Source organism: Orcinus orca, chromosome 9, assembly GCF_937001465.1.
Source record: "Orcinus orca chromosome 9, mOrcOrc1.1, whole genome shotgun sequence".
Lineage (NCBI taxonomy): Eukaryota > Metazoa > Chordata > Mammalia > Artiodactyla > Delphinidae > Orcinus > Orcinus orca.
This window is the reverse complement of record NC_064567.1, coordinates 6,498,121-6,520,660: the sequence shown is the minus strand read 5'-3', so window position 1 is coordinate 6,520,660 and position 22,540 is coordinate 6,498,121. Positions and strand designations below refer to the sequence as shown.

The window sequence follows — 22,540 nt, the reverse complement described above, 5'->3', positions numbered from 1 at the left end:
GTCCGCCACCAGGGCTGATCTCCCACAGAGAGGACCTCATTTAACTGCCCAAATCCCTGGAACGTCTGCTCCCTTCTCTGTGAGGGGGGGTCAGAGACCCTACCTTTAGGGGTTGTTTTGAGGATTAAATAAGCAAAGTGGAAAGTGACAGATGACCCAGTGTTTGGCACAACTTTTTCTTCCCTTCCCTATGTACGCCTGCCAGGATTCTCCACGTGGAGCTGAAACCTTCCTTTGCAGTGTGCTCTGGGGGCGCCAGAGAGATCCTTGGCTTCAGTTAGCCAGTTCTGGTGGCTGAAATCCCACCATCAACATTTCAGTCCCATCTGTGAGCTGTGGACAATCATTAAGCAGAGATGAGAGCTGGGGTCTTTGTTCTCCAGGAGCTTCCGAGGTGGGGGCTAGAGAGACAATAGGCATGCAGAACACATTTCCCAGCCCAGGGCCTCGTGCTGGGGGACGTCCTGGGGGTGGGTGACCAGAGAAAACTTTGAGCTGAGGACAAGCTGGGACAGAAGTCCTCCTGCCTTTGGTAGGGGCCGTATGAGGCCTGGGGGGGCAAGGGAGGCTTGGCGCAGCTTGGTGGCAGCCGGCAAGGAAGGAGGCTGGGGGCTGGGTGCAAATACAGTGTAGGTCACACAGCGAGACCAAGTTCCCTTTGGGTGAAAGGAACGTGAGGGGCGGGCAACCGCACTGCAGGGCAGTCACGGGTGGGGACATGTGAAGGGGCTACTTAATGCACATCCATGAGCTCAGCACCAGGTGACACGTCCCAACCCAGGGGAGCGGTGACAGCACTTAGCTACTTAGTAGTGGTTAATGATATTCCCGGCATCACAGTTGAAAGTGGAGATTCACATATCCGAGTCGTTCTGGCAAAGTTTTCCAATAACCGAACTGAGTACCCAAAACATTTTCCTTTAATGTTTGCTGCCACAGAGACAAACCAGTGTATGTTTTTTCAGAGAATCAATTTGACCTTGAAGCAAAAGCATATCACTTTCAAAACTACACCTGTCTGAGTTAGGTACATTCACTACTTTTTGTATCAACTCAGTATAATTGACATAAATTCAAAAGAATATTGCATGAATTCAAAAGCAACTATAAATGTATCAAATCGACAAACTATTCTTCAATTTTTGCTTGTAAATTTTGCAGCCACTTTACATCATGCTGTCTACTGTAATTAAAACCCTTTACGTATTGATTCATGTGAGAAAAGTATGCAAAGTCATAATTATTGATCTCTATTCGTAAAAGATTTAATTTGAAATTCTTATATTTGGACAGGTCACAAATGAACTTTTCCTTTCTTTGGAGCTTCAGACGTACCTTGATCATACGTAGTGTGATATTGGTGAGAACATTTACACTGACATTTAAAATCTTTGATTGCTGAATATTTGGTTAACATTCTTTTTTGTTTCAAGAAAATCTTGGCGTTAACAGTGCAGTAAACCTTAGTAAAACCCTTCCATGACTCAACCAATGAGTGTTGGCAACGAAAAGCTTCTTAAATTCATGATCTCCTACTCCTTTCAATAGTCCCCTAAACTGCTGATGTTTCATAGTATTTGCACTTAAGTACCGAACAATTTTAACAACTGTGTCCATGACGCTTGCACAGAGTCCGTTCAGAAAAGCGAGCCCAAATATTTTCAGTATTCAGTGGAATGAAGCAATGTGGGAAACATCGGTCTCTTGTTTGAAAATTCCAACACCTCAGTCACACTGGCCACATGTCAAGTGCTCATTATGAACCATGGTGTCTATATATGTTCATAAATGCGTGGGCTATTTCTAGAAGGAAAAACAAAAAACTTGTAGCAACGGTTGCCTCTGAGGAGAGGAACTGTCTGGCTGAAGTAAAGGGAAGTGAGGAAACTGCATGCCCTTCGTATTTTTACAATTTCATACCGTCTGGGTAATTTGTTGCGTAAAGTGTAAAATTCATTTTTAGAAGTTTAAAAATCACAAAACAAACAGCATTTTTGAAAACTCACCCTGGCAAGTATGTAGAGAGTGGACGAGAGGGGACATGTCCAGGTGCAGGACGCCCTCGGTAGGAGACAAAGGCAGTTGTCAATGAACGTGGCAGAAATGGGGGTGGTGAAGATGAAGCAAAGCAGGCGGATAAGTGGAACGCCTGGGAAGTAAAAGGGTTTGATGATAGACCAAACGTGGGCTCCACGGAGAGGGCTATCAGGAGGGAATTCCAGGTTTCCGCCTGAAGAATTACTCTAAAGAATTCTGAGTTCACATTCTTCTTTTTATTTATTTATTTTATTTATTTTTTGATGTGGACCATTTTTTAAAGTCTTTATTGAATTTGTTACAATATTGCTTCTGTTTTATGTTTTGGTTTTTTTGGCCGCGAGGCATATGGAGTCTTAGCTCCCCAACCAAGGATCGAACCAGCAGCCCCATGCATTGGAAGGTGAAGTCTTGACCACTGGACCACAGGGAAGTTCCACACACTCTTGTTTTTAAAACCTGGGAGGGCTTCTGTGGTGGCGCAGTGGTTGAGAGTCCGCCTGCCGATGTAGGGGACACAGGTTCGTGCCCCGGTCCGGGAAGATACCACATGCCGTGGAGCGGCTGGGCCCGTGAGCCATGGCCGCTGAGCCTGCGTGTCCGGAGCCTGTGCTCCGTAACGGAAGAGGCCACAACAGTGAGAGGCCCGTGTAGTAACGGGAGAGGCCACAACAGTGAGAGGCCCGCGTACCGCAAAACAAAACAAAACAAAACAAAAAACCAGGGAACTCTCTGAATTATGCCTTATAGTTCCTTTCCCACATTCTCCCTAATATTTCCTTCTGAAATTTTGATCAGATGCTTGTTAGACCCTCTCACTCTAGCTTCCTTATCTCCTAATCCCTTCTGTATTTTTTTATTTTTCATCTCTTTATTCTACGTGCTGCATTCTGGTTAAATCTTTCATTCATTATTTACCAGGTGTACTAATTTCTGCTTCAGTTATGTGTAATCTGCTTTTAATCATTCTATTAAATTTTAGGTTCCATTAAAAATTTTCTAGACATTCTATTTGCTTCTTTTTCAAATCTTCCTGTTCCTTTTGGTTACTCTTTTGTGCTGTTTGGCCATTCGTATACCTTCTTTGGAGAAATCACTATGAAACTCCTTTGACCATATTTTAACTTGTTTGTTTGTTTGTTATTGAGTTGTAGGAGCTCTTTATATATTCTGGATGTTAGTTCCTATCAGATATAGGATTTGCAAATACTCTCTCCCATTCTATGGGTTGCTTTTTCACTCTGTTCATAGTGTACTTTGATGCACAAAGGTTTTCAATTTTCTTGACGTTCAGCTTATCTGTTTATTGCTTCTGTTGTCCAGTTGCTCTGGCTAGAACTTCCAGTACTTTGTTGAATAGAAATGGTAAAAACAGACAGTCGTGCCTTGTTCCCGATCTTAGAGGAAAAACTTTCAGTTTTTTGCCATTTGAGTATGATGTTCACTATGGGTTTCTCAAATATGGCTTTTATTAAGTTGAGGTAGTTTCCCTCTATTACTGGTTTGTTGAGTGGTTTTATCATGAAAGGGTATTGAATTGTGTCAAATGCTTTTTCTGCTTCAGTTGAGATGATCATGTGGGTTTTGTTTTGTTTGTTTGTTTTTGTTTGTTTTTTGGCCACGCTGCACACAAGGCTTGTGGGATCTTAGTTCCCTGACCAGGGATTGAACCCGAGCCCTCCACAGTGAAAGCGCAGAGTCCTAACCATTGGACCGCCTGGTAATTCCCCATGTATTTTTTTTCTTCATTCTGTTATTGTGGTTTATTAAATTGGTGGATTTTAATATGTTGAAATATCTTGAAAGTACCAAGAATAAATCTCACTTGGTCATAGTGTATAATCCTTTTAAGAGCTGCTGAATCTTGTTTGCTAATATTTTGTTGAGGTTTTTTCTTTTGCATCAATGTTCATAAGGGATATTGGTCTATAGTTTTCTTGCAGTTTTTTTTTTTTTTCTGGCTTTGGTATCAGGGCAATGCTGGCTTCATAGAATTATTTAGGAAGTGTTCCCTCCTCTTCAATATTTTGGAAAAGTTTGAGAATAATTCATATTACTTCTTTAAAATGTTTGATAAAATTCACCAGTGAAGCCATCTGGTCCTGGGCTTTTCTTCGTTGGGATATTTTTGATTACTGACTCAATCTCCTTGCCAGTTATAGGTTTATTCAGATTTTCTATTTCTTTGTGATTTACTCTTGGTAGGTTTTATGTTTCTAGAAATTTGTCCATTTCATCTGTTATCCAATTTGTTGGCATACAATTGTTCGTAGTACTCTCATAATACTTTTTATTTCTGTCAGATCAGTAGTAATGTCTCCACTTTCATTTCTGATTTTAGTAATGTGATATTCTTGACCTTATCTTTCATACCTTTTATTGAACTTTTAAATTAAAATTTCAGTGTTTTTTAGTGTCAAAAGCTCTTTCCTATTTAAAAATACCATGCTGTAATTATGGGATTTCTTTTAAAAAGTTCTATCTGCTCCTTATTTCAGTTCATGGTTTTGGTCTTTCGTGTCGGAAGCATTCCTCAAATGCCCACTTGAAAGTTTTGTGGAAAGTCTGGGGCCCTGTCCACTGGTGGGCTGCACTGTAGGGTGATCGGGTAGTAAGCCTGATTTTTGTTATTGTTTGAATGATCCCCAGTGTTGGTGTTATCCATAGGTCTTTTCTTTGTAGCCGTCCAATTTTTCCAAGAGTCCTGTGAGCTTTTGCTTGTGAGTAGTGCTAGGCTGGTTGTGTTCTGGGTGCCAAGTGGGGTCAGGGGGCTGAGAGCCATCATTAGCATGGGGACTTTGACTTTGCCCTTCTGCTCTCATTTGGGCCATTGCGCTCACCTGATTCCATTTTTACAGAGCAAAGCCTGTGTTCTCCAGCAGAGTCCACGTCCTAAGACTTGGGATGCACTTTACCATTAATGTAACATACCATTATGATGAGGCTTTAAAGGAAATTCAGCAAACTAATAAAAGGAACTTGCACCTTTATCAAATACATTTAAAAAGACGCTTCATGAGTGCAAAATATTTTCCTAAATCGGAGTGGTCAGAAGGCAAATATCAAGCTGAATGTCCAACAGATACCAAGGAGCCCATTAGACGTCACTCCATGATCTACCATTAGATGGCGATGGTGAGCACCAGCTAGGTCTTTGCCCTTAACAATTCCCTATTTTTTTAAATAACAAGGCTGTGGAACTATTTTTCTTACATACTTGCGGTAGCCTATCATCACTTTTTGGTCCCTGATTTAATCCTAAGAACTTCTCTTAACTCCATCTGACCCATAAATCACGCCAATTTGTTGCAGTGGTTTTGTATTCATATATAATATGCATGTTTGTTATGACCGTAAACCAGCGCACAGCAGGGATAATAAGCCGCATCTCAGCCAGTGGAAGGCACACAGGGTAGTTTAGATACTAAACAGTTGTTTTGTTTGTTTTTTGGCCGCGCCGCGTGGCTTGTGGGATCTTAGTTCCCCCGACCAGGGATTGAACCTGGGCCCCCGGCAGTGGAAGCGCGGAGGCCTAACCACTGAACCACCAGGGAATCCCTGAAATTAATATTTTTCAAGTGTTTTTTTTTTTTTTTTTTTTTTTTGCGGTACGCGGGCCTCTCACTGTTGTGGCTTCTCCCGCTGCGGAGCACAGGCTCCAGACGCGCAGGCTCAGCCGCTCTGCAGCATGTGGGATCTTCCCGGACCGGGGCACGAACCCGCGTCCCCTGCATCGGCAGGCGGACTCTCAACCACTGCGCCACCAGGCAAGCCCTCAAGTGTTCTTTTTTAAAATGAATTTTACTTGGTATATTATTTGTTGGATGTAGTAACTTAATAGAATGTTACTGTGCAGTAGTTAAACATGCTATATTGTTTTAATTTCTAATAACACCCCCAAAATAAACCTGAAATCCTGGTAAGGGGAAACTCTCTTCTCATGTTTTGAGACAGCGAAGGCAAACCAGTTCTGAGAACATCAGAGACTTCACTGGCCAACTCCGGAGGCACCACATCTAACTGTGACCCGGATTTGATCCTGGAGCCGATCAGAAGGCATCAGGTTGAAGCCAGGTTTACACTCTGATCCCTCCAACTACCTCGCGTGGTTTTTTTCAAGAGGAATCTGGGTAGGAATGAGCTAAGGTTAGAGGCAGCATTTTTGTTACTTGGTGAACAGGTACAGATGGAGTTCACAAACAGCAGCACATGGCACTCACAGGAAACAAAACCCTTGAAAATACACCTGCTTCTGCTAAATCACAGGCTTCACAGAGATTCTGTTTAGAATTGTCTTGTGTTTCCAAATCAAGCTTGGCTTTTAGTAGATTTTAAACCAAGAACGGATACACACTGGCCTCTAAGTCCATCTTTTGAATTTAGTTGAAGAAGAGACAGCCTGATGCCAGTCTGGAGTACAAAAGACATAGATGAGATTTGACCTTGAAAGGGTAAAAATGTCGATTTCTAGGGGACAGCGAGTACTTTCTCTCTCGGCTGACACACCAAGGTGATCTGTGGCAGCTTCTCCTGGCGATGTGTGGTCCTAAGACCAAACCCCTAGCGGGTGGTAGTCGCGGTCTCCCGAGCATGGGGCACCCTCCCCGCTGCTGCACATGCGACTGGCTGTGTCAGAGGTTCCCTAAGGATTCCTGCCCTCCAGTTATTCTGCAATAATGTTCGAGATAAAGGAATATGTTCAAGGCACTGCTGCCCACAATCAGAGCCCTTCCAGTGGGAGAGCTATGGACTGAAGTTTTCTCCCAGGTTCCTTGTTCTTTGCCTCACTCACATACTGATTGGAATTTTTCTGTAAGAAAAAGTGTTTTTTTCTGTCTCCCTAAAAGTTCTGTCCGACTCCATCGCCTGCTTAACAAGCAGTAGCCGAGGGAGGAGGTTTGAAGTTCACTGGCTGATAATTGGCTGGGGCTGCTCTTTCGGCAGCTCCGAGTGGTCTAATCCAGCTCGCTTCACCATGGGATGAAGAACTCGTATTTCCTCTTCCATTTGGTCCACAAACACTCATGGAGCTCCTGCCAGGGGCTGGCACATTTCTAGGGGCTGTGGCTACGCGGTGGTTAAAAAAGACAGCTCAATCCCTGCCTTCACGTGGCTTACATTGTGCTGGGTAACTAGACAAAAACTATCTAACTGAATACACATCCAAATAATTTCAGGTAGGTGATAAGACTTACGAAGAGCAATAAAGTTGAGTAGGGGGACTAGAAGGTGATGGGGTAGGAGTGGATGGTGGGCTGAATAATGGCTCTAATCCCTGTCCAGGCTTCAGTCCCTGCTCAGGCCCTAATCCCTAGAACCCGTGAATGTTCCTTTATATGGCAAAAAGGACTGCAGACGTGATTAACCTAAGAATTTTGAGATGGGGAGATTATGTCAGGGAAATAAAATTGAAAAGAAAATCTCCTGCCTACCCAGAAAAGCCCTGCACAAAGGTAGGAGAGAAAGAAAACAGCTGTATTATTGGATAAGCACGTCACAGGAAATGCACTAAGAGATGGCAAAGACAGAAAGAAATTTCACCCTAATTTTTTTTTTGGCTGTGTTGGGTCTTTGTTGTTGCGCGTGGGCTTTCTCTAGTTGCAGCGAGCAGAGGCTAGTCTTTGTTGCGGTGCACGGGCTTCTCATTGTGGTGGCTTCTCTTGTTGCGGAGCGCGGGCTCTAGGCGCACGGGCTTCAGTAGTTGTGGCTCCTGGGCCCTAGAGTGTAGGCTCAGTAGTTGTGGTGCACGGGCTTAGTTGCTCCGTGGCATGTGGGATCTTCCCGGACCAGGGATCGAACCCGTGTCCCCTGCATTGGCAGGTGGATTCTTAACCACTTCGCCACCAGGGAAGTCCTCACCCTATTTTATAGCCCAGCAGATGCGACCCCACTGCACACGTGTTCTCCAGGGAAAGCATCGCCAGTCCTCGGGTAAGAGGACTTGACCGTTTGTCACACAGAGTTCACCCTAAATTCGCCTGGAATTGGGAGGCCACCCGTGATAGCTAGTTGCCTTTATGCAAAGGAAACATCCACTTCTTGTATCCTGGTGACGGGAGGAGGTTTGCAGCCCCAAGCCCGGTGCTGCTGGAGAGTTAGGCTCCCACCTCCCGCGGGCAGGGGACACTGGCCGCTGTTCCCTTGATGTTTGCATTTCGGAGAGATGGCTCCCAGGTCCTCGAGAAAGGCAGTCCTGGGTTGTAAAGCCGGCAAGAGGCTTAGTGAGCTTTAAAAAGATTTACATGCACCTCAAAGGGGCAGAGAAAGAACTTCCAATTAGAAGTTTTCTAAAGAAAATGCTCTTAGGGAAGGGCGGGGAGAGTTTTTCCCTTTTTGTACCAGGGAGAATTAAAACTTACTTTTCTTAGTTTTAACTTGCATCTTCCCTTACAATTATCCTGGATTATCTGGGTGGCCCCAAATGTAATCAGAGGTGTCCTCGTAAGAGGAAGGCAGAGGGAGATCTGACTACAGCAGAGACAGATGTGATAACTGAAGCAAGATGCTACCCTCCTGGCTTTGAGGACGGAGGAGGGAGCCCTGAGACACAGAATACACACAGTCGGCTCTAGAAGCTGGAAAAGACAGGCCAACAGTTTCTCCTTTAGAGCCTCTGCAGGGAACGTGGCCTTGCTGACACTTTGACGTCCACCCAGTGAAACTGATCTGGGGCTTCTGACATCCGGAACCATAAGAGAATAAATGTGCGTTGCCTTAAGCCACTGAGTTTGGGGCAATTTGTCCCAGTGGCATCAGGGACCTCCTCATCCGGGTGGGAGTACGGAGGAGAGAGAAGGTCATCGGGGCGCATGTTTTGAGGAGAGGATACTTCAGCCCAAATCTGAACAAAGTGAAGGAGTGCCGCCTATAGAGAGCAGGAGGGAGGGCATCCCAGGCGGATGAAACAGCAACTCCAAAGGCCCCACGGTGGGATGGAGCTTCTGTGGCTGCGCGGAGGGGCTGGCAGGCGGTCAGACCAGGCGGAACCTTAGAGGCCGCGGCAGCCCTTTGCTATGTCGTCAAAATGTGGAGTGAGCAACCTGATCTCTGTTTAAAAGGATCAAATGGTCCGGGAGGCCAGGCTACGGGCGGCCAGAAGGGGCCAGGAGCAGCATGTGGCAGGAGAGGCTCTCGCTGCAGGAAACCTGGTTTCCTTTTGACCCACTATGTTCTTTTCCTTTCCAAAAAAACGGACTCCTGGGGGCTTCCCTGGTGGCGCAGTGGTTAAGAATCCATCTGCCTGCCAATGCAGGGGACACGGTTCGTGCCCTGGTCCAGGAAGATCCCACATGCTGCGGAGCAACTAAGCCCATGAACCACAACTACTGAGCCCGTGAGACACAACTACTGAAGCCCGCTCACCTAGAGTCCGTGCTCCGCAACAAGAGAAGCCACCAAAATGAGAAGCCCGCGCACCTCAACGGAGACCCAATGCAGCCAGAAATGAATAAAAATAAAATAAATAAATTTATAAAAAAGCAAAACAAAACCAAAAAAAGGACTCCTGGACTCCCCTGGTGGCGCAGTGGTTGAGAGTCCACCTGCCGATGCAGGGGACACGGGTTCGTGCCCCGGTTCAGGAAGATCCCACGTGCCGCGGAGCAGCTGGGCCCGTGAGCCATGGCCGCTGAGCCTGCGCGTCCGGAGCCTGTGCTCTGCAACGGGAGAGGCCACAACAGTGAGAGGCCCACGTACCGCAAAAAAAACACAAAAAGAACAAAAAAACCCCGGACTCCTGGAACTAGATATGCAACAGAAGTGTCTTGTGCAGCAGAGTTGGGGGGATGACATTTGATCTCCATCTAGGGCTTCTTTACAGTGCCTGTTCTTGCCTGGGTCCTGCAGGCCACGTTCCTGCATTTAAGGACATTTTGGGGACTGCAGAAGGAGGAGCACTTTGATCTCTTCCTGAAGAGGCTCCTTTCACCCATGGTGCCGGCCTTGGACAGTCGGGCTTTCTCTCCAGGTGGGCAGCTGGGAGGGCTCCCGGGGTCGAGGCTGCGTGAGCACCTATGGGTGACAGCACCCGCGCGAGGCTCTCCCTGCAGACGTGGCCCCGCCGAGGTCAGCGTGCGTGTGCTTCCTGCCCCCTCCCCACACGGTCCGCCACCGCTGGGAATGACTCTGTGCGATGTTCCAAACCCGCCTTGGGGAGGCCGTCTGAAGCCGGAGTGAGTAATACGGCGGTTCCCACTGGAGGGAAGATTTCCTCTCTTCTCTCTCACTCCCCTGGTCATCCATTCAGAAATTAGCAACAAGCATTTGGTTTTGTTTCATACGAAGTACTAACCCAAGAGATACCTCCATCGCTAAACCAGCTCCTCTCAATACCCTCCCACACTGTGGAGAGCCAGCAGCACCATTTCTGTCGGGCTCACGGTAGGCCCAGCAGCTGGCACAGCAGATGGTGGGCACTGATTAAATATTTGCTGGTGTTATGAGTGAGTCCTGTGGGGAGGACAGGCACAGGCTATCTGTGACATAGATGCAGTTTTCCCTCTTGTAGATACAGGACTGCTGCTAACCAATACCTGGGTGTTTCGGAACCGAGCAGGACCCTATGGGGCCTTCCCGGGACAGACCCCTCCCCCATATCCTCTGCTTTAGCTCCTCCCCGAAGTACCTAGATTACAGTATCTGATGCACATTTCCTGAGTTGCTTTACAGATGCTAAAATCCCCCAAATGCAAGCATTTAACTACTTGATGACCATGAGCACGTAGCTCCCAGACCTCCTGGAGCCTAAGGATTGATCGTGTTAACCCCTGTGACACCGTCCTGTTAACCACCGTCAACCAGAGACTTGTCCACAGCTGATCACACACCCTGCGAGTCCCCTCCCTCACCTGGCTTCTAAAAATGCTTCGCTGGCAGTCGGGTGGTTAAGAATCTGGGCTTCCACTGCAGGGGGCGCGGGTTTGTTCCCCTGCCAGGAAAGTTTCACATGCCCCGAGGTGCGGGTTTGATCCCCCGCCAGGAAAGTTTCACATGCCCCCGAGGTGCGGGGAGTTTGGGTTTTTTGAGCAGGTGAGTGGACCCAAGTTTTGTTCAGTAATATCTTCACAGAGGATTTCTGGAAACATCGTTCCCCTCATCCCCTGGCAAACCCACCTACTTTGCCATCTAATCCGGTAGTGGGCGGGGGGGTGTCAGGTACTGCTGGAGGGGAAGAGGGACCCTCCCAGGGCCCCTCTCAAGTTTCTCTGTCCAGTGGGCCCCTGACCCTGTACAGCCCTATCTTTTTCTTGCAGGCGCGTCAAAGCTGAGGCAATCTGCATCGGGCTGGGCCATTTGACCGTATGGCCGGTCACAGCGCCATCCCTTGCCACATCCCTCTCTAAGGCATACTGAGGGGTGAAGTCCTGAATACCAAGGCCTAGAATTTCTGACTGGCATAAAGGCTCAGGAATCCCTCACCACTCCTTTGCATTTTCTCTCTGCAGAGTGAAGGCCCCGTCGTTCTATACTTAGTGTCCTTTGTCTTTGCCAAAAGAGCAAAGTACAGCAGGTGGATAATTCCTAACGGGGCATGAGGACACTTCTAGTGGGGGCTGGGGACTGGGGAGTAGTTAAGGCGTTGTTTAAGGGAAGAGCCTTTCTGCTCAGAGAGACCGATGACAGACAGATGAAGGCACTTTGTGTGTCTGTGAAGGAATTCCCCTGGAGGGTTCTTGCCGGAATGTATTATATCCAGGAGCACTGACGTGCCACATCTACCCGTGAACTAAGAGGTATTTCACAATTACTCTGTGCTGGGCTCAGCACTTGGTGCTTTTCCCAGACACACAACTTTAGTGGTGAAAAGTGAGGCCAGGTTCCTATCAGCCATGATCCAGCTGTGTGGCGTTGGGCAAATTTCTCAACATCTCTGAGTCTCAGTTGTTTGATTTGTAAAATGAGCACTAGAAGAGTATGTTTCCTAGGGTTAAGTGGATTAAATGAGATACATATGTGAAAAGTTTATCACCATGTCTGACAGAAAATAAGGACTCCCTAAATATTAACTATTATTACTAAGTATTTAGGTAAAAACTCGAATATCTTCTGATTGCACTCATAGAAAAATCCATTCTTCTGTAACCACCAAACTTGACCTACATGCTACAATATACAGTCTACCATATTTTCTGAACCTTAAAACTCTGACAAAGTATCTGACAAAGTTTTTTTCATATTTGTAAATTTTATTATAGGAAAAGTACAAAAGTTATACTATTTAATCTACAAATAAGAAAACTTGACTGTGAGAGGTAAAATAAGACCCGAACCAACGGAGGGACGTGAATCTTAAATCTCTTCAAGTGGATTTTTAAAATAATGTCAAGAAACATTTTAAAATATTGACAAGAAATTCTAAAGTTCATTTGGAAGGTTAATGAGTGATTTAATTTTTTATTTTAATTTTTTAGGTAAGAAGTGGATTTATTTAGAGAGAAACATACTCCATAGAGTGTGGGCCATCTCAGAAGGCGAGAGGCAATAAGAGAGTGATTTTAGCCAAGAAAGTTGTGGGGAAAAAAAGGAACCTGTGTCATAGGGGGAGTACTTACACTACTAGATATTAAAACTTACTTTCTGTGACAAAAATACAAGCATAAAATTTCATTTGGGGAGGGATGGTGTGGGTGCTCTAAACATAACACCGAAGGCAGAAACCATGAAAGGCTTTTTACTGTATAAGGAGTGTCCCCCAAACAATGTGAAATATTGTAAAACCAATTTCCCAACTTTTTTTGAGGTGTTGTTGATTTACAATATCATATTAGTTTCAAGTGTACAACACAGTGATTCAAAATTTTTATAGATTATACTCCATTTATAGTTATTATAAAATATTGGCTACATTCTCTGTGCTGTACAAGGTATCCTTGTAGCATATTTATTTTATACCTCTTATAGTTTATACCTCTTAACCCCCTACTCCTATCTTGCCCTCCCTCCTTCCCTCTCCCTGCTGGTAACCACTAGTTTGTTCTCTATATCTGTGAGTCTGCTTCTTTTTTGTTATATTCACTAGTTTGTGTTTTTTTTTAGATTTGACATATAAGTGATAACATACAGCATTTGTCTTTCTCTGTTTATTTCACTAAGCATAATATCCTCCATGTTGCAAATGGCAACATTTCATTCTTTTATGGCTGAGTAGTATTCCACTGTATATGTACACCACAACTTCTTTATCCATTTGTCTGCTGATGGACACTTAGGATGCTTCTGTATCTTGGCTATTGTAAATAATGCTGTTATGAACATTGGGGTGCATGTATCTTTTTGAATTAATGTTTTCATTTTCTTCAGATATATACGCAGGAGTCAATTTCCCAACTTTTAAAAATGGACAAATAGAAAAGTGGGCAAAGGGACAAAAGCAAATTCACACAAGAGAAAATACAAACAGTTAATAAATAACTACGTGGAAAAACAAGCCAGTTAACTAGTAATTAAAGAAACAACATTCAAAACAATGAGAAATAACAACTTTAAATTAAATTTGAAAAAATAGCCTGTGTTTTCAAGGATATGGAAAAAGGGGCATTTCTCAAAAGAAAACAATACATTTTCCTCGAAGATAGTTTAGAAAACATTTGAAAAATATACTTTGCCTTTGACCTATCAGTTCCCCACTTCCAGAATTTTTAAATCAAGTATGTGCAATAAAAGCATATGCCGATTGACCCTCGGCAGCTCCTGTATCATGAATCCACAATGATATAGAAAAGTAGAAAATTTGTGTGCATTTATGCTGCGATTAAGAATCATGTTATAAAAGAATATCAAAAAAAGAATATCTAATAAAATGTCAGAAAATTCACAGTATTGTTCAGTGAAAAAGGCAGAATACATCTTTGTAAGGCATTATCCCAATAACGTCAAACAAGCATAGATAAGCATTAAAAAAAAATGCCCGATAATACATACTAAGATATTAAGTGTAATTGACTCTAGGAGGTAAAGTATGAGAGATTTTTGTATTTCATTTCCTATTAATGCAACAGATTTTGTGCTTTAAAAATAATTGTATAATTAGAAAGTTGCCTGTGTTGCAAAACATAAAAGTACGTGAAAGTGTACAAGCCTGGAAAATCAAGGAAGTGTTTCGTGCGGAAAGCCAAGGCCACCTGCTAGCCGATGAGTCACGAACGCAAGACTCGCACCTGACTCCGCACTCGCCAACTGGCTGCGGTGCGTTTCCAAGCGAAACGCCCCGGGGACGAGGACCGCCCTGCGCCCCGGACCCGGACCCGCGCCCCGCGGCCGCGGAAGCCGGGACGCCTGCGCTCCGCTAATTTCTGGAAGCGAGGGCATTCCCGTTTCAAATTTCACCCGATCGGGCCTTTCCTTCCTCCAGCTCTGAACAACCCACAAGGCAGACTTTCGGGTCAGCCGCGCCCCCCGCCAGGCTCAGCCCCTGCGGTATCAGGTTCCGCGGTGCGGCCAAAGGTCGAGGTGGCAGGAGAAGAGGAGGGGGCGGCCCGGGGGTGGGAGGCGCCCTCTCGAAGGCTCGGGCCAGCTAGGAGCGCTTAGGCCAGCGAAGCCGGATCTAGCCAAGTGACCGCAGGCTGACCACGCGGTCGCCCAGGGACGTGCGTCCTCCGTTGGGACAAAGGGTCGGGAAACTGGAGCCGGGCTCATCCCGGAAAATCCGGGCTGTGGTCGCCATGGCAACGGAGTCGGGCCCGCGGCGGCCGCCCCCGGCCCGGGCCCGGGCCGCGAGGGGGCGCTGGGGGCGGGGGAGGGATCCCGCGCGGCCGGCCCCGCTGCCCGCCCCGCCCTCCGGCCGCGACCGCCGGCCCGAGCCCGCGACTGACCCTCGGCAGCTCCTGTAGTCACGTGGCGCTGGGAACCGGCGGGGGGGCTGGGCACGGGCCTGGCAGTGGTGAACTCGAACCTGCTGCTGTCGCCGCGGCGGGGTGGGGAGCGCGGCCGCCGGCGCCGGCTTTCCGGCCTCATGGACGCGCGACGCGCCTCCGCGCTCCCCGCCAGAGAGGTTCGACCCGGGCAGGACGCGGGGTTCCACGCAGGCCCGTGGTGGGGCGGCCCTACCTGCCGGGCGCGTGACCGAGTGCGCGCTGTTTGGGGGGGCACACTGCTGGACCGAATGGGGGGGGGGGCGAGTCCGCGCACCTGCGCACAGGCTGCGCGAGCTGCGCTCTGCGTGGGGACCGGAAAGGGCCCCCTCGGGGAGCGCGGAGCAGTGTGTCCGCGAACGTGGACGGGGGGAACACGCGCGAATACAGAAGGCGGGTGTGGGGTCTCCACGGCCCTTTGCCACCTAGCACGCGCCAGCGGATTCTGACCGAGTCCTCGTCACCAGAGCTCGCCTGCGCAGCCCCCTGGGAAACAGACCTGGAATTCCTGCTGGGAGGAGGGTGGGGGGAGGGGAGCCAGCAGGGATTCCAGAGTTCCTGCCATAGGCCGGCCTTTTCGCCATCGGCCTGGATAATTCATGCTGTGACCTTAGCAGTGGAGGAAATGACCCTCAAACGCGGCCCTGTGCTTCATTGGTGAAGGGGGCACGTTCATTTATTAATCCAGTATCCATTAAGGTCACTGCCAGGCGGGGTGTGGGGCAGGGTGGGGGAGGGGAGGCTGGCGAGGACACAAAGATGACTGCCCTAGGGGAGCTCACAGCCTCACGCACGTTTTTTCTCCCCTCCCCACAGGTAAGGCTGGCCTCTCTGCCCTCAGAGGTCTGAGCTCTGCCATGGGGGTAGGGGTGTCTTTACTGCTGCAGTTTTCTCTGACGTCTGGGGACTACCAGAGTGTGGGCGGAAGCAGGCGCTCCAGCCGCAGGAACATCCCCGGGAGGAGCTGGAAAAAGCCTCATCTCCAGCTCCACAGCCTGCAGGGTAGAGTGTGGCCTTCTTTGTTGGGTTCTCGAACCATTCCATGGCCCCTGTGCTCAGGCCTCCCCATCCTGGTGGAAGGAGGGTGCCTGTGGGGAAGGGGTCACGTTCTCACATCCTGGGAGTCTTCCCTGTGCTCATTCTGACCGCTGGGAATGAGTCATGTCTGTGCTTCTGGAGAGGAGTACAGGCTCTGCGGAAATGAGGAGGATGTGTCTGGAACTTGTGAGCAGGCAGTGAAGGTCCCGAGGAGTCTATCCGTCATTCCACCCTGCAGGAATCTGCGCTCCCAGGCTCTGGAAGAGCCGAATGTGGGGCAGCCCCTGGCGGGGTTGGGGCAGGACCGGTAGGGGCCAGAGATTATAGTCTCTTCCTTTCTCCCCTTTTCTTGCCCCAATAATCCCTATCACCCGAGGGAGGCAGAGACAGGAGCGCCCCCGAGGGCAGCAGGCTGCGGGCGTTCCTGGGATTCAAGAGCGCTCTCCTTCCTTAAACGGCCTAATTGTGTGTGGGGGTGGAGGAGGGCAGGCGGGGAGAATGTGGGCACAGTCTGGGCAAGCAGTGGCCTGGCATCATGCTGGGCCGGCGGTAGCATCCGGTGTTCCCCTCCTGGTCCTGAGAAGAGCGGCTTTCACTGGCGCTCCAGGCTGCTCCCGTGAGAGACCGAGGTTAGGGAGGCCAAAGTGCCTTCCCCAAGATTGGCTTAGATTAGAGCCCAGGAGAGGATCATAGGAATGAGAGGCCACTGGAATTTCTTTCTGTGAGATCTTTACAAACTCAGGTATTTTAGAGGAAAGAACACTGGCCTGGGAGTTTAGAAGACTTGTCCCCTAGTCTTGCTTCTGCTGTTGGTTTACTCTGTGCCCTCGGGCAAGTCCCATCACCCTGTTATGCCTCACTGTTGCTCCATCTATGAAACAGGGAACTTAATACCTCTGGTCCAGCCTCACTGAGTTGCTGTGAAGCTCTGATACGGCAACAGGAAATAGTAGAAATAAGGAGAGGGCAGAAGGGAAATACTTGGAAAAGCGTAAAGCGCTGTAGGGAGAGGTGACTGCGTTTTCTGCTCCGTCCTAAGGCAGGAATGTTCATATAGCCAGCACCAGAGTGTCTACTCCATGCCAGACACGGGCTGAGGGGGATTCCAAGGAGTGTCAGGGTTCTTCCTTCTGGTAGTTTCCAGGGTCAGTAAAGACTTAATTAACCCAAAGACTGAGTTCTCCACTGGATATAATAGTAACTTGATAGTGTTATGTTTTCCGGATGGAGATACAAGCCACTCATACCCATGATTAGTGATGTGGGAAAGTAAAAATAAATTTAAATATCTTCCAACTTAAAAAAAGAATTAAAGACAGATATATTTGAAATGGTATCTGGAAGCCCAAGAATTAAATCATATAATACAAGGAAATAGAAGAGTAGTCTAGGTTCCAGGGCTCCAGGAGTGGAGAGGGGCGAGCTCCTCTTGGGCCTGGGGTCTGCAGGGGAGGAGCTGGGGGCAGGCTGTGTGGCTCTGTAGAGTGACTGTGCCTTTCCACCCCCAGCAGAGGAAGAACCGATGCTGGAACGTCGCTGCAGGGGCCCCGTGGCCATGGGCCCCGCCCAGCCGCGACTCCTTTCTGGGCCCTCCCAGGAGTCGCCCCAGACCCTGGAGAAGGAGCCCCAAGGGCTGAGGTCACAAGGCACTGCCGTGGCCCAGCCGCGCAGCCAGGCCCTAGGTCGGGCCCATCGTTGTGCCCACTGTCGAAGGCACTTCCCGGGCTGGGTGGCCCTCTGGCTTCATGCCCGGCGCTGCCAGGCCCGGCTGCCCCTGCCCTGTCCCGAGTGTGGCCGTCGCTTCCGCCACGCCCCTTTCTTGGCACTGCACTGCCAGGTCCATGCCGCCGCCACCCCAGACCTGGGCTTTGCCTGCCACCTCTGCGGGCAGAGCTTCCGAGGCTGGGTGGCCCTGGTTCTGCACCTGCTGGCCCACTCGGCGGCAAAGCGGCCCATCGCCTGTCCCGACTGCGAGAGACGCTTCTGGCGGAGAAAGCAGCTTAGGGCCCATTTGCGGCGCTGCCACCCCCCGGCGCCCGAGGCCCGGCCCTTCATATGCGGCAATTGCGGCCGCAGCTTCGCCCAGTGGGACCAGCTGGTTGCTCACAAGCGGGTTCACGTGGCCGAAGCCCTGGAGGAAGCGGCGGCCAAGGCCCTCGGGCCTCGGCCTCGGGGCCGTCCTGCGGTGACCGCGCCCCGGCCCGGTGGAGACGCCGTCGACCGCCCCTTCCAGTGTACCTGCTGCGGGAAGCGCTTCCGCCACAAGCCCAACCTGATCGCCCACCGCCGCGTGCACACAGGCGAGAGGCCCCACCAGTGCCCTGAGTGCGGGAAGCGCTTCACCAATAAGCCCTACCTGACCTCGCACCGGCGCATCCACACGGGCGAGAAGCCCTACCCGTGCACCGAGTGCGGCCGCCGCTTCCGCCACAAACCCAACCTGCTGTCGCACAGCAAGATCCACAAGCGCTCCGAAGGGTCTGCCCAGGGTGCCCCCCGCTCGGGGAGCCCCCAGCTTCCCGCCGGCCCCCCGGAGCCCCCGCTGAAGCCGGCCCCGGAGCCTTTGGAGGCCCCAGGGGAGCCCCCCGGCCACCAGGCGGAGGCCCCGCCCTCTCTCTACAGCTGCGAGGACTGTGGGCGGAGCTTCCGGCTGGAGCGCTTCCTGCGGGCCCATCAGCGGCAGCACACGGGCGAGCGGCCCTTCACCTGTGCCGAGTGCGGGAAGAACTTCGGCAAGAAGACCCACCTGGTGGCCCACTCCCGGGTCCACTCAGGGGAGCGGCCCTTTGCCTGTGAGGAGTGCGGGCGCCGCTTCTCCCAGGGGAGCCACCTGGCCGCCCACCGGCGCGACCACGCGCCGGAGCGGCCCTTCGTCTGCCCGGACTGCGGGAAAGCTTTCCGCCACAAGCCCTACCTGGCCGCACACCGGCGGATCCACACCGGCGAGAAGCCCTACGTCTGCCCCGACTGCGGCAAAGCCTTCAGCCAGAAGTCCAACCTGGTGTCGCATCGGCGCATCCACACGGGCGAGCGCCCCTACGCCTGCCCCGACTGCGACCGCAGCTTCAGTCAGAAGTCCAACCTCATCACCCACCGCAAGAGCCACATCCGGGACGGCGCCTTCTGCTGCGCCATCTGTGGCCAGACCTTTGACGACGAGGAGAAGCTCCTGGCCCATCAGAAGAAGCATGATGTCTGAAGGGGCAGGGGCGGCGGGGGCCGAGGGAGGTCGGGCCTGGGCATCATTCATACTGTGCCCTGTGCCACTGCTTGTAGGCAGGGAGGGGAGAGGAGGAGTGAGCCTGCCCCGTTAGAGAGGGGGGTCCTCTACCCCTGCAGTCAGGGAGTCCACTTGCAGAGCAGGGACCCCGGCCTCCAGCTGGTGTTTGCTAAGGTTCAGTCCTGACTGCCCTGCGCCCTGGAAAAGTAGCAATAGCAGCTCCACCCACCCCTTAGAGCCCTCCGGCCGGAGGGGCCACCAGTGGACAGGAAGACCCCTCTCCTCTGGTGTTAACGCCTTAATGTCTCTGTCTGTTATGAGTTCCTTCAGCTCGTTTTTTGGAAGTAGGTGTGGTTCAGTCCTTAGTGAATGAGCGCCCAGGAGGAAAAGTGGACCAGATGGATATACCTGGGAGAACCTGCCGGCCTCGGGCGGCACCTGGGCCTTTTCCAGTACTGGGAGGCGAAGCCGAGCTGCTCCAGCCTGCCTCACTACATCCCCTCCGTCCTGCCCCTGCACAGGCACCCAGGTTTGGAGAGACCCATCTACTGTTAGTGCTTGGCTCGCCTTCCTCCCAGAGGATCCAGTCCCCTGCCCTGGGCATCTCCCCACCTGTCTGACTTGCTTTACCCACCAGCCTCCCAGTGCTTAGGGCATCCCCTGGCTGTCAGCCACCCTGCGTCAGGGCTTTTGTCTGAACACCGCAGCCTGCCTTCACTCCCTTCAGAACTCGGCATGTAGTGGGGAGGACTGCCCCGTTGATAACGGAGGGCCAGCTGATGGGAAATGGGGGTGAGTTTCCCCTTCAGCATTTCTAGCGTCTGGATGCCCAGCTTCTGCTTGAATACTTAGGTGACAGGGAGTTTCCCCCCCCCACCCCCCCAGGCCCTGGTTCTACTGTAGGATAATTCTGATTGTTAGAAATTCTTCCTTATAATGAATGAAGTCTGCTTCCCTGTAATTTCTACTGTTGGGCCTTGTTCTCTGGAACTAAACACAACCACTTATCCTCCTTTTCAAACTAGAGAATAAAGATCTGGTTTTAGAACCGGTGGCTGAGAAGTGTTTCTTTGTCCTGGGGAGCTGTGGAGTTGGAGGGAGGGGCAGCAGCTCTCCTCCGACGGGGTTGGGCGTTGGGGTGGGTGACAGGCCGAGTGGCCGGCTTGTCAATCTTCTCTGCACACCCGCCCGTACTTCCCCGAGGTGGGGTCAGGCACACCCAGCAAGTGGGGTTTCCTCTCTAGGGGTCAAGTTAGCCTTGCTGGGTGTCAGTTGTCAGGGAGAAAACGTCTGACTTGATTCTGTCCTGCCGTGCCTCCCTGGCTGGCCTGCTACGGTTCCCGTATCTGTAGCAGATGTGTACGCTTCCCTGCACTGGTTGCTTCATGTGCATTTGAGTGCCTGTTTTCGGCAGGTATCAATAGGCCCTTTTCCTGTCTGTCTTAGTAGTTTCTGCATAGATTTCCAGCACCGAGCCTGGTGCAACCACAGTTTGTTAATATCATGGCACCTTGCAAAGAAGTTTACTTCAATTATCTAACAATTTAGAGTTCGGCAGGTACTCTTTTTTTACAGATGAAAACATTTGCTCAAGGTCATATAACTGGTAATCAGCAGAGGCAATACAAACCCGGGTGTGTTCAACCCAAAACCCAGGCTCTTGACCACCGCTGCATGTTTATTGAGCAACTGCAGTGCTGCTGCTTTTGGTGAAGACAAGTATTAAATGTCTACTGTGTGCTTGATGTGATGGAAACTGGGGGTTTACAAAAATAAGAGTCTTACCCCAAAGAGGCCTAAGTCTGGGGGGACTTATACCTGTACACAGATCGTGAGTGGAGAGAGATGGATGAGGGTTTGGTGGGGTTCCAGGTGTGTGGGATGGAAGCAGACAGAGCCTTATGTTGCTTTATGGGGGTAGGAGGCCACTTCAAAACCTGTGTAGTTAAAAAAAAAAAAAAAAACCAAACCTGTGTAATTGATGGCAAATTCTCTCTCAGGGCCTGGGAGCATTGTCTCCAGAAATCCTCACTTAAATATGTCTCTCTAAGGAAGCTCAGGGCTTCAAGTGACGGGAGCAGTGCTTTTTGCGGGGTGACGAGGAAAGTAGCTAGATGTCTGGGGATTATGGGCAGGGAACAGGGCACAGGTCCTCAGGGATCCAGGGTTAGGATGGGGGAGGGGAAGGGTGAAGTAGAGGGAATCTCATCAGGGTTCCTGACTTTTCGCAAAATCATTACTTGTAAAGGAAATGCCCGGCATTGTGTCCTCTAATGCTATGCTGCCCGCTGCTTTTGGGCAGAGATGGTGAGGAGAGGACCAAAGTTCAGGGAAAGCCATGGAAGTGGCCTTGAAGGGGCTGGGAAAGTAAGAACAGAGTGAACTTGCCCATGGTTCCTCCCCAAGTCTCTTAGGGGGCCAAGTGGGTCCCAAGTCCTTGCTCAGCAGAGCACATGCTGACAGCAGTCTTGAAGGAGGGACTGCCCTGTTGGAGGGGTCAGCCCTTTGCTGACGGGAGCTGCCCTCTTCTAGAGTTCAGGTTTGGTTTTTGTTTCTCCTTCTTTTATAATCACAAAAGTATTAAATTATCTTGTCAAAATTAAACAATGCGGACAAAATGTAGATTTATTTTTAAATGTAAAAGTTCTTTATTTCCCCCACTCCCCCGACCCCATGGCTTTTCTCTTTGAATCCCACAAAGAGTTTGAGGGTGGCCTTCCAGACATTTTTCCTGTGCATTTGCAAACTCACACGTGCAGCCTCCCCTTTTTTTGCTTAATGGAAATAGGATCCCAGGTGTGCTTCATTTTTTCCATCCTTGAAGTACCCTTGGTCATGAAATGTCAATCTGGAGGAAGTCTTTCACTCTGTGGAAGGAAGAAACAGGCCCAGAGAGTGGAAATGACTTTCCCACTCATAGCCAGGGGCAGATGTGGAGCTACAATGCTGGAATTCCACAAGTCTTGGTTGAACTCTCACTAGGTACTCAGAAAATAAGATGAATGAGACTCTATTTGAAGAGTTGATGGCCTAGTGATTTCTGGCCTCTGGGCAGGGTTTTATACTTTACAAATGCTTCTGTAGAGGATAGAACCAATTAGGGTCCTGCAAAAACCCAGTTGTCCCTCAGTATCCTCTGGGGATTGTTTCCAGGAACCCCCCCACACTCCCCCCCGCCCCCCCGTGGATAACAAAATCTTTGGATTCTGGAGTCCCTTATATATAAAATGGCATTGTATTTGCATATAACCTACACACTCATGTCCTCTTGTATACTTTAAATCACCTCTAGATTACTTACAATACTTAATACAGTGTAAATGCTATATACATAGTTCCCTGTGCCTGGGAAAATTCAAATTTTGCTTTTTTGGAACTTTCTGGAGTTTTTTTTCCC

The 22,540-nt window shown here is 49.8% G+C and overlaps 1 protein-coding gene across 7 annotated transcripts; it reads left to right on the top strand.

Annotated features, from left to right (window-relative positions):
* The first annotated feature begins 14,392 nt into the window (after window positions 1-14,392).
* On the top strand, window positions 14,393-20,191 carry REPIN1 (replication initiator 1). Of its 7 annotated transcripts, none has more exons than XM_049714586.1 (3): window positions 14,393-14,416; window positions 15,702-15,887; window positions 17,432-20,191. In XM_049714586.1, the coding sequence occupies exons 2-3, from the start codon at window positions 15,743-15,745 to the stop codon at window positions 19,120-19,122; spliced, it is 1,836 nt and encodes a 611-aa protein (XP_049570543.1). In that variant the 5' UTR covers window positions 14,393-14,416; window positions 15,702-15,742; the 3' UTR covers window positions 19,123-20,191. The 7 variants fall into 7 exon arrangements, with proteins under 7 accessions (XP_049570543.1, XP_033268569.1, XP_004283711.2 ...); XM_033412678.2 differs by lacking the exon at window positions 14,393-14,416 and adding an exon at window positions 14,477-15,025 and having other exon boundaries at window positions 15,773-15,887; window positions 17,435-20,191; XM_004283663.3 differs by lacking the exon at window positions 14,393-14,416 and adding an exon at window positions 14,477-15,025 and having other exon boundaries at window positions 15,773-15,887.
* The last annotated feature ends 2,349 nt before the right edge of the window (window positions 20,192-22,540 follow it).

Excerpts from the sequence above, each read along its gene's own strand:
- REPIN1 (XM_004283663.3), top strand. The coding sequence starts at position 14,987 with ATGGACGCGCGACGCGCCTCCGCGCTCCCCGCCAGAGAG. Across the intron at positions 15,026-15,772 it reads CCGCGCTCCCCGCCAGAGAG|TTTTCTCTGACGTCTGGGGA; the intron begins GTTCGACCCGGG and ends TTACTGCTGCAG. Across the intron at positions 15,888-17,431 it reads CCAGCTCCACAGCCTGCAGG|CAGAGGAAGAACCGATGCTG; the intron begins GTAGAGTGTGGC and ends TTCCACCCCCAG.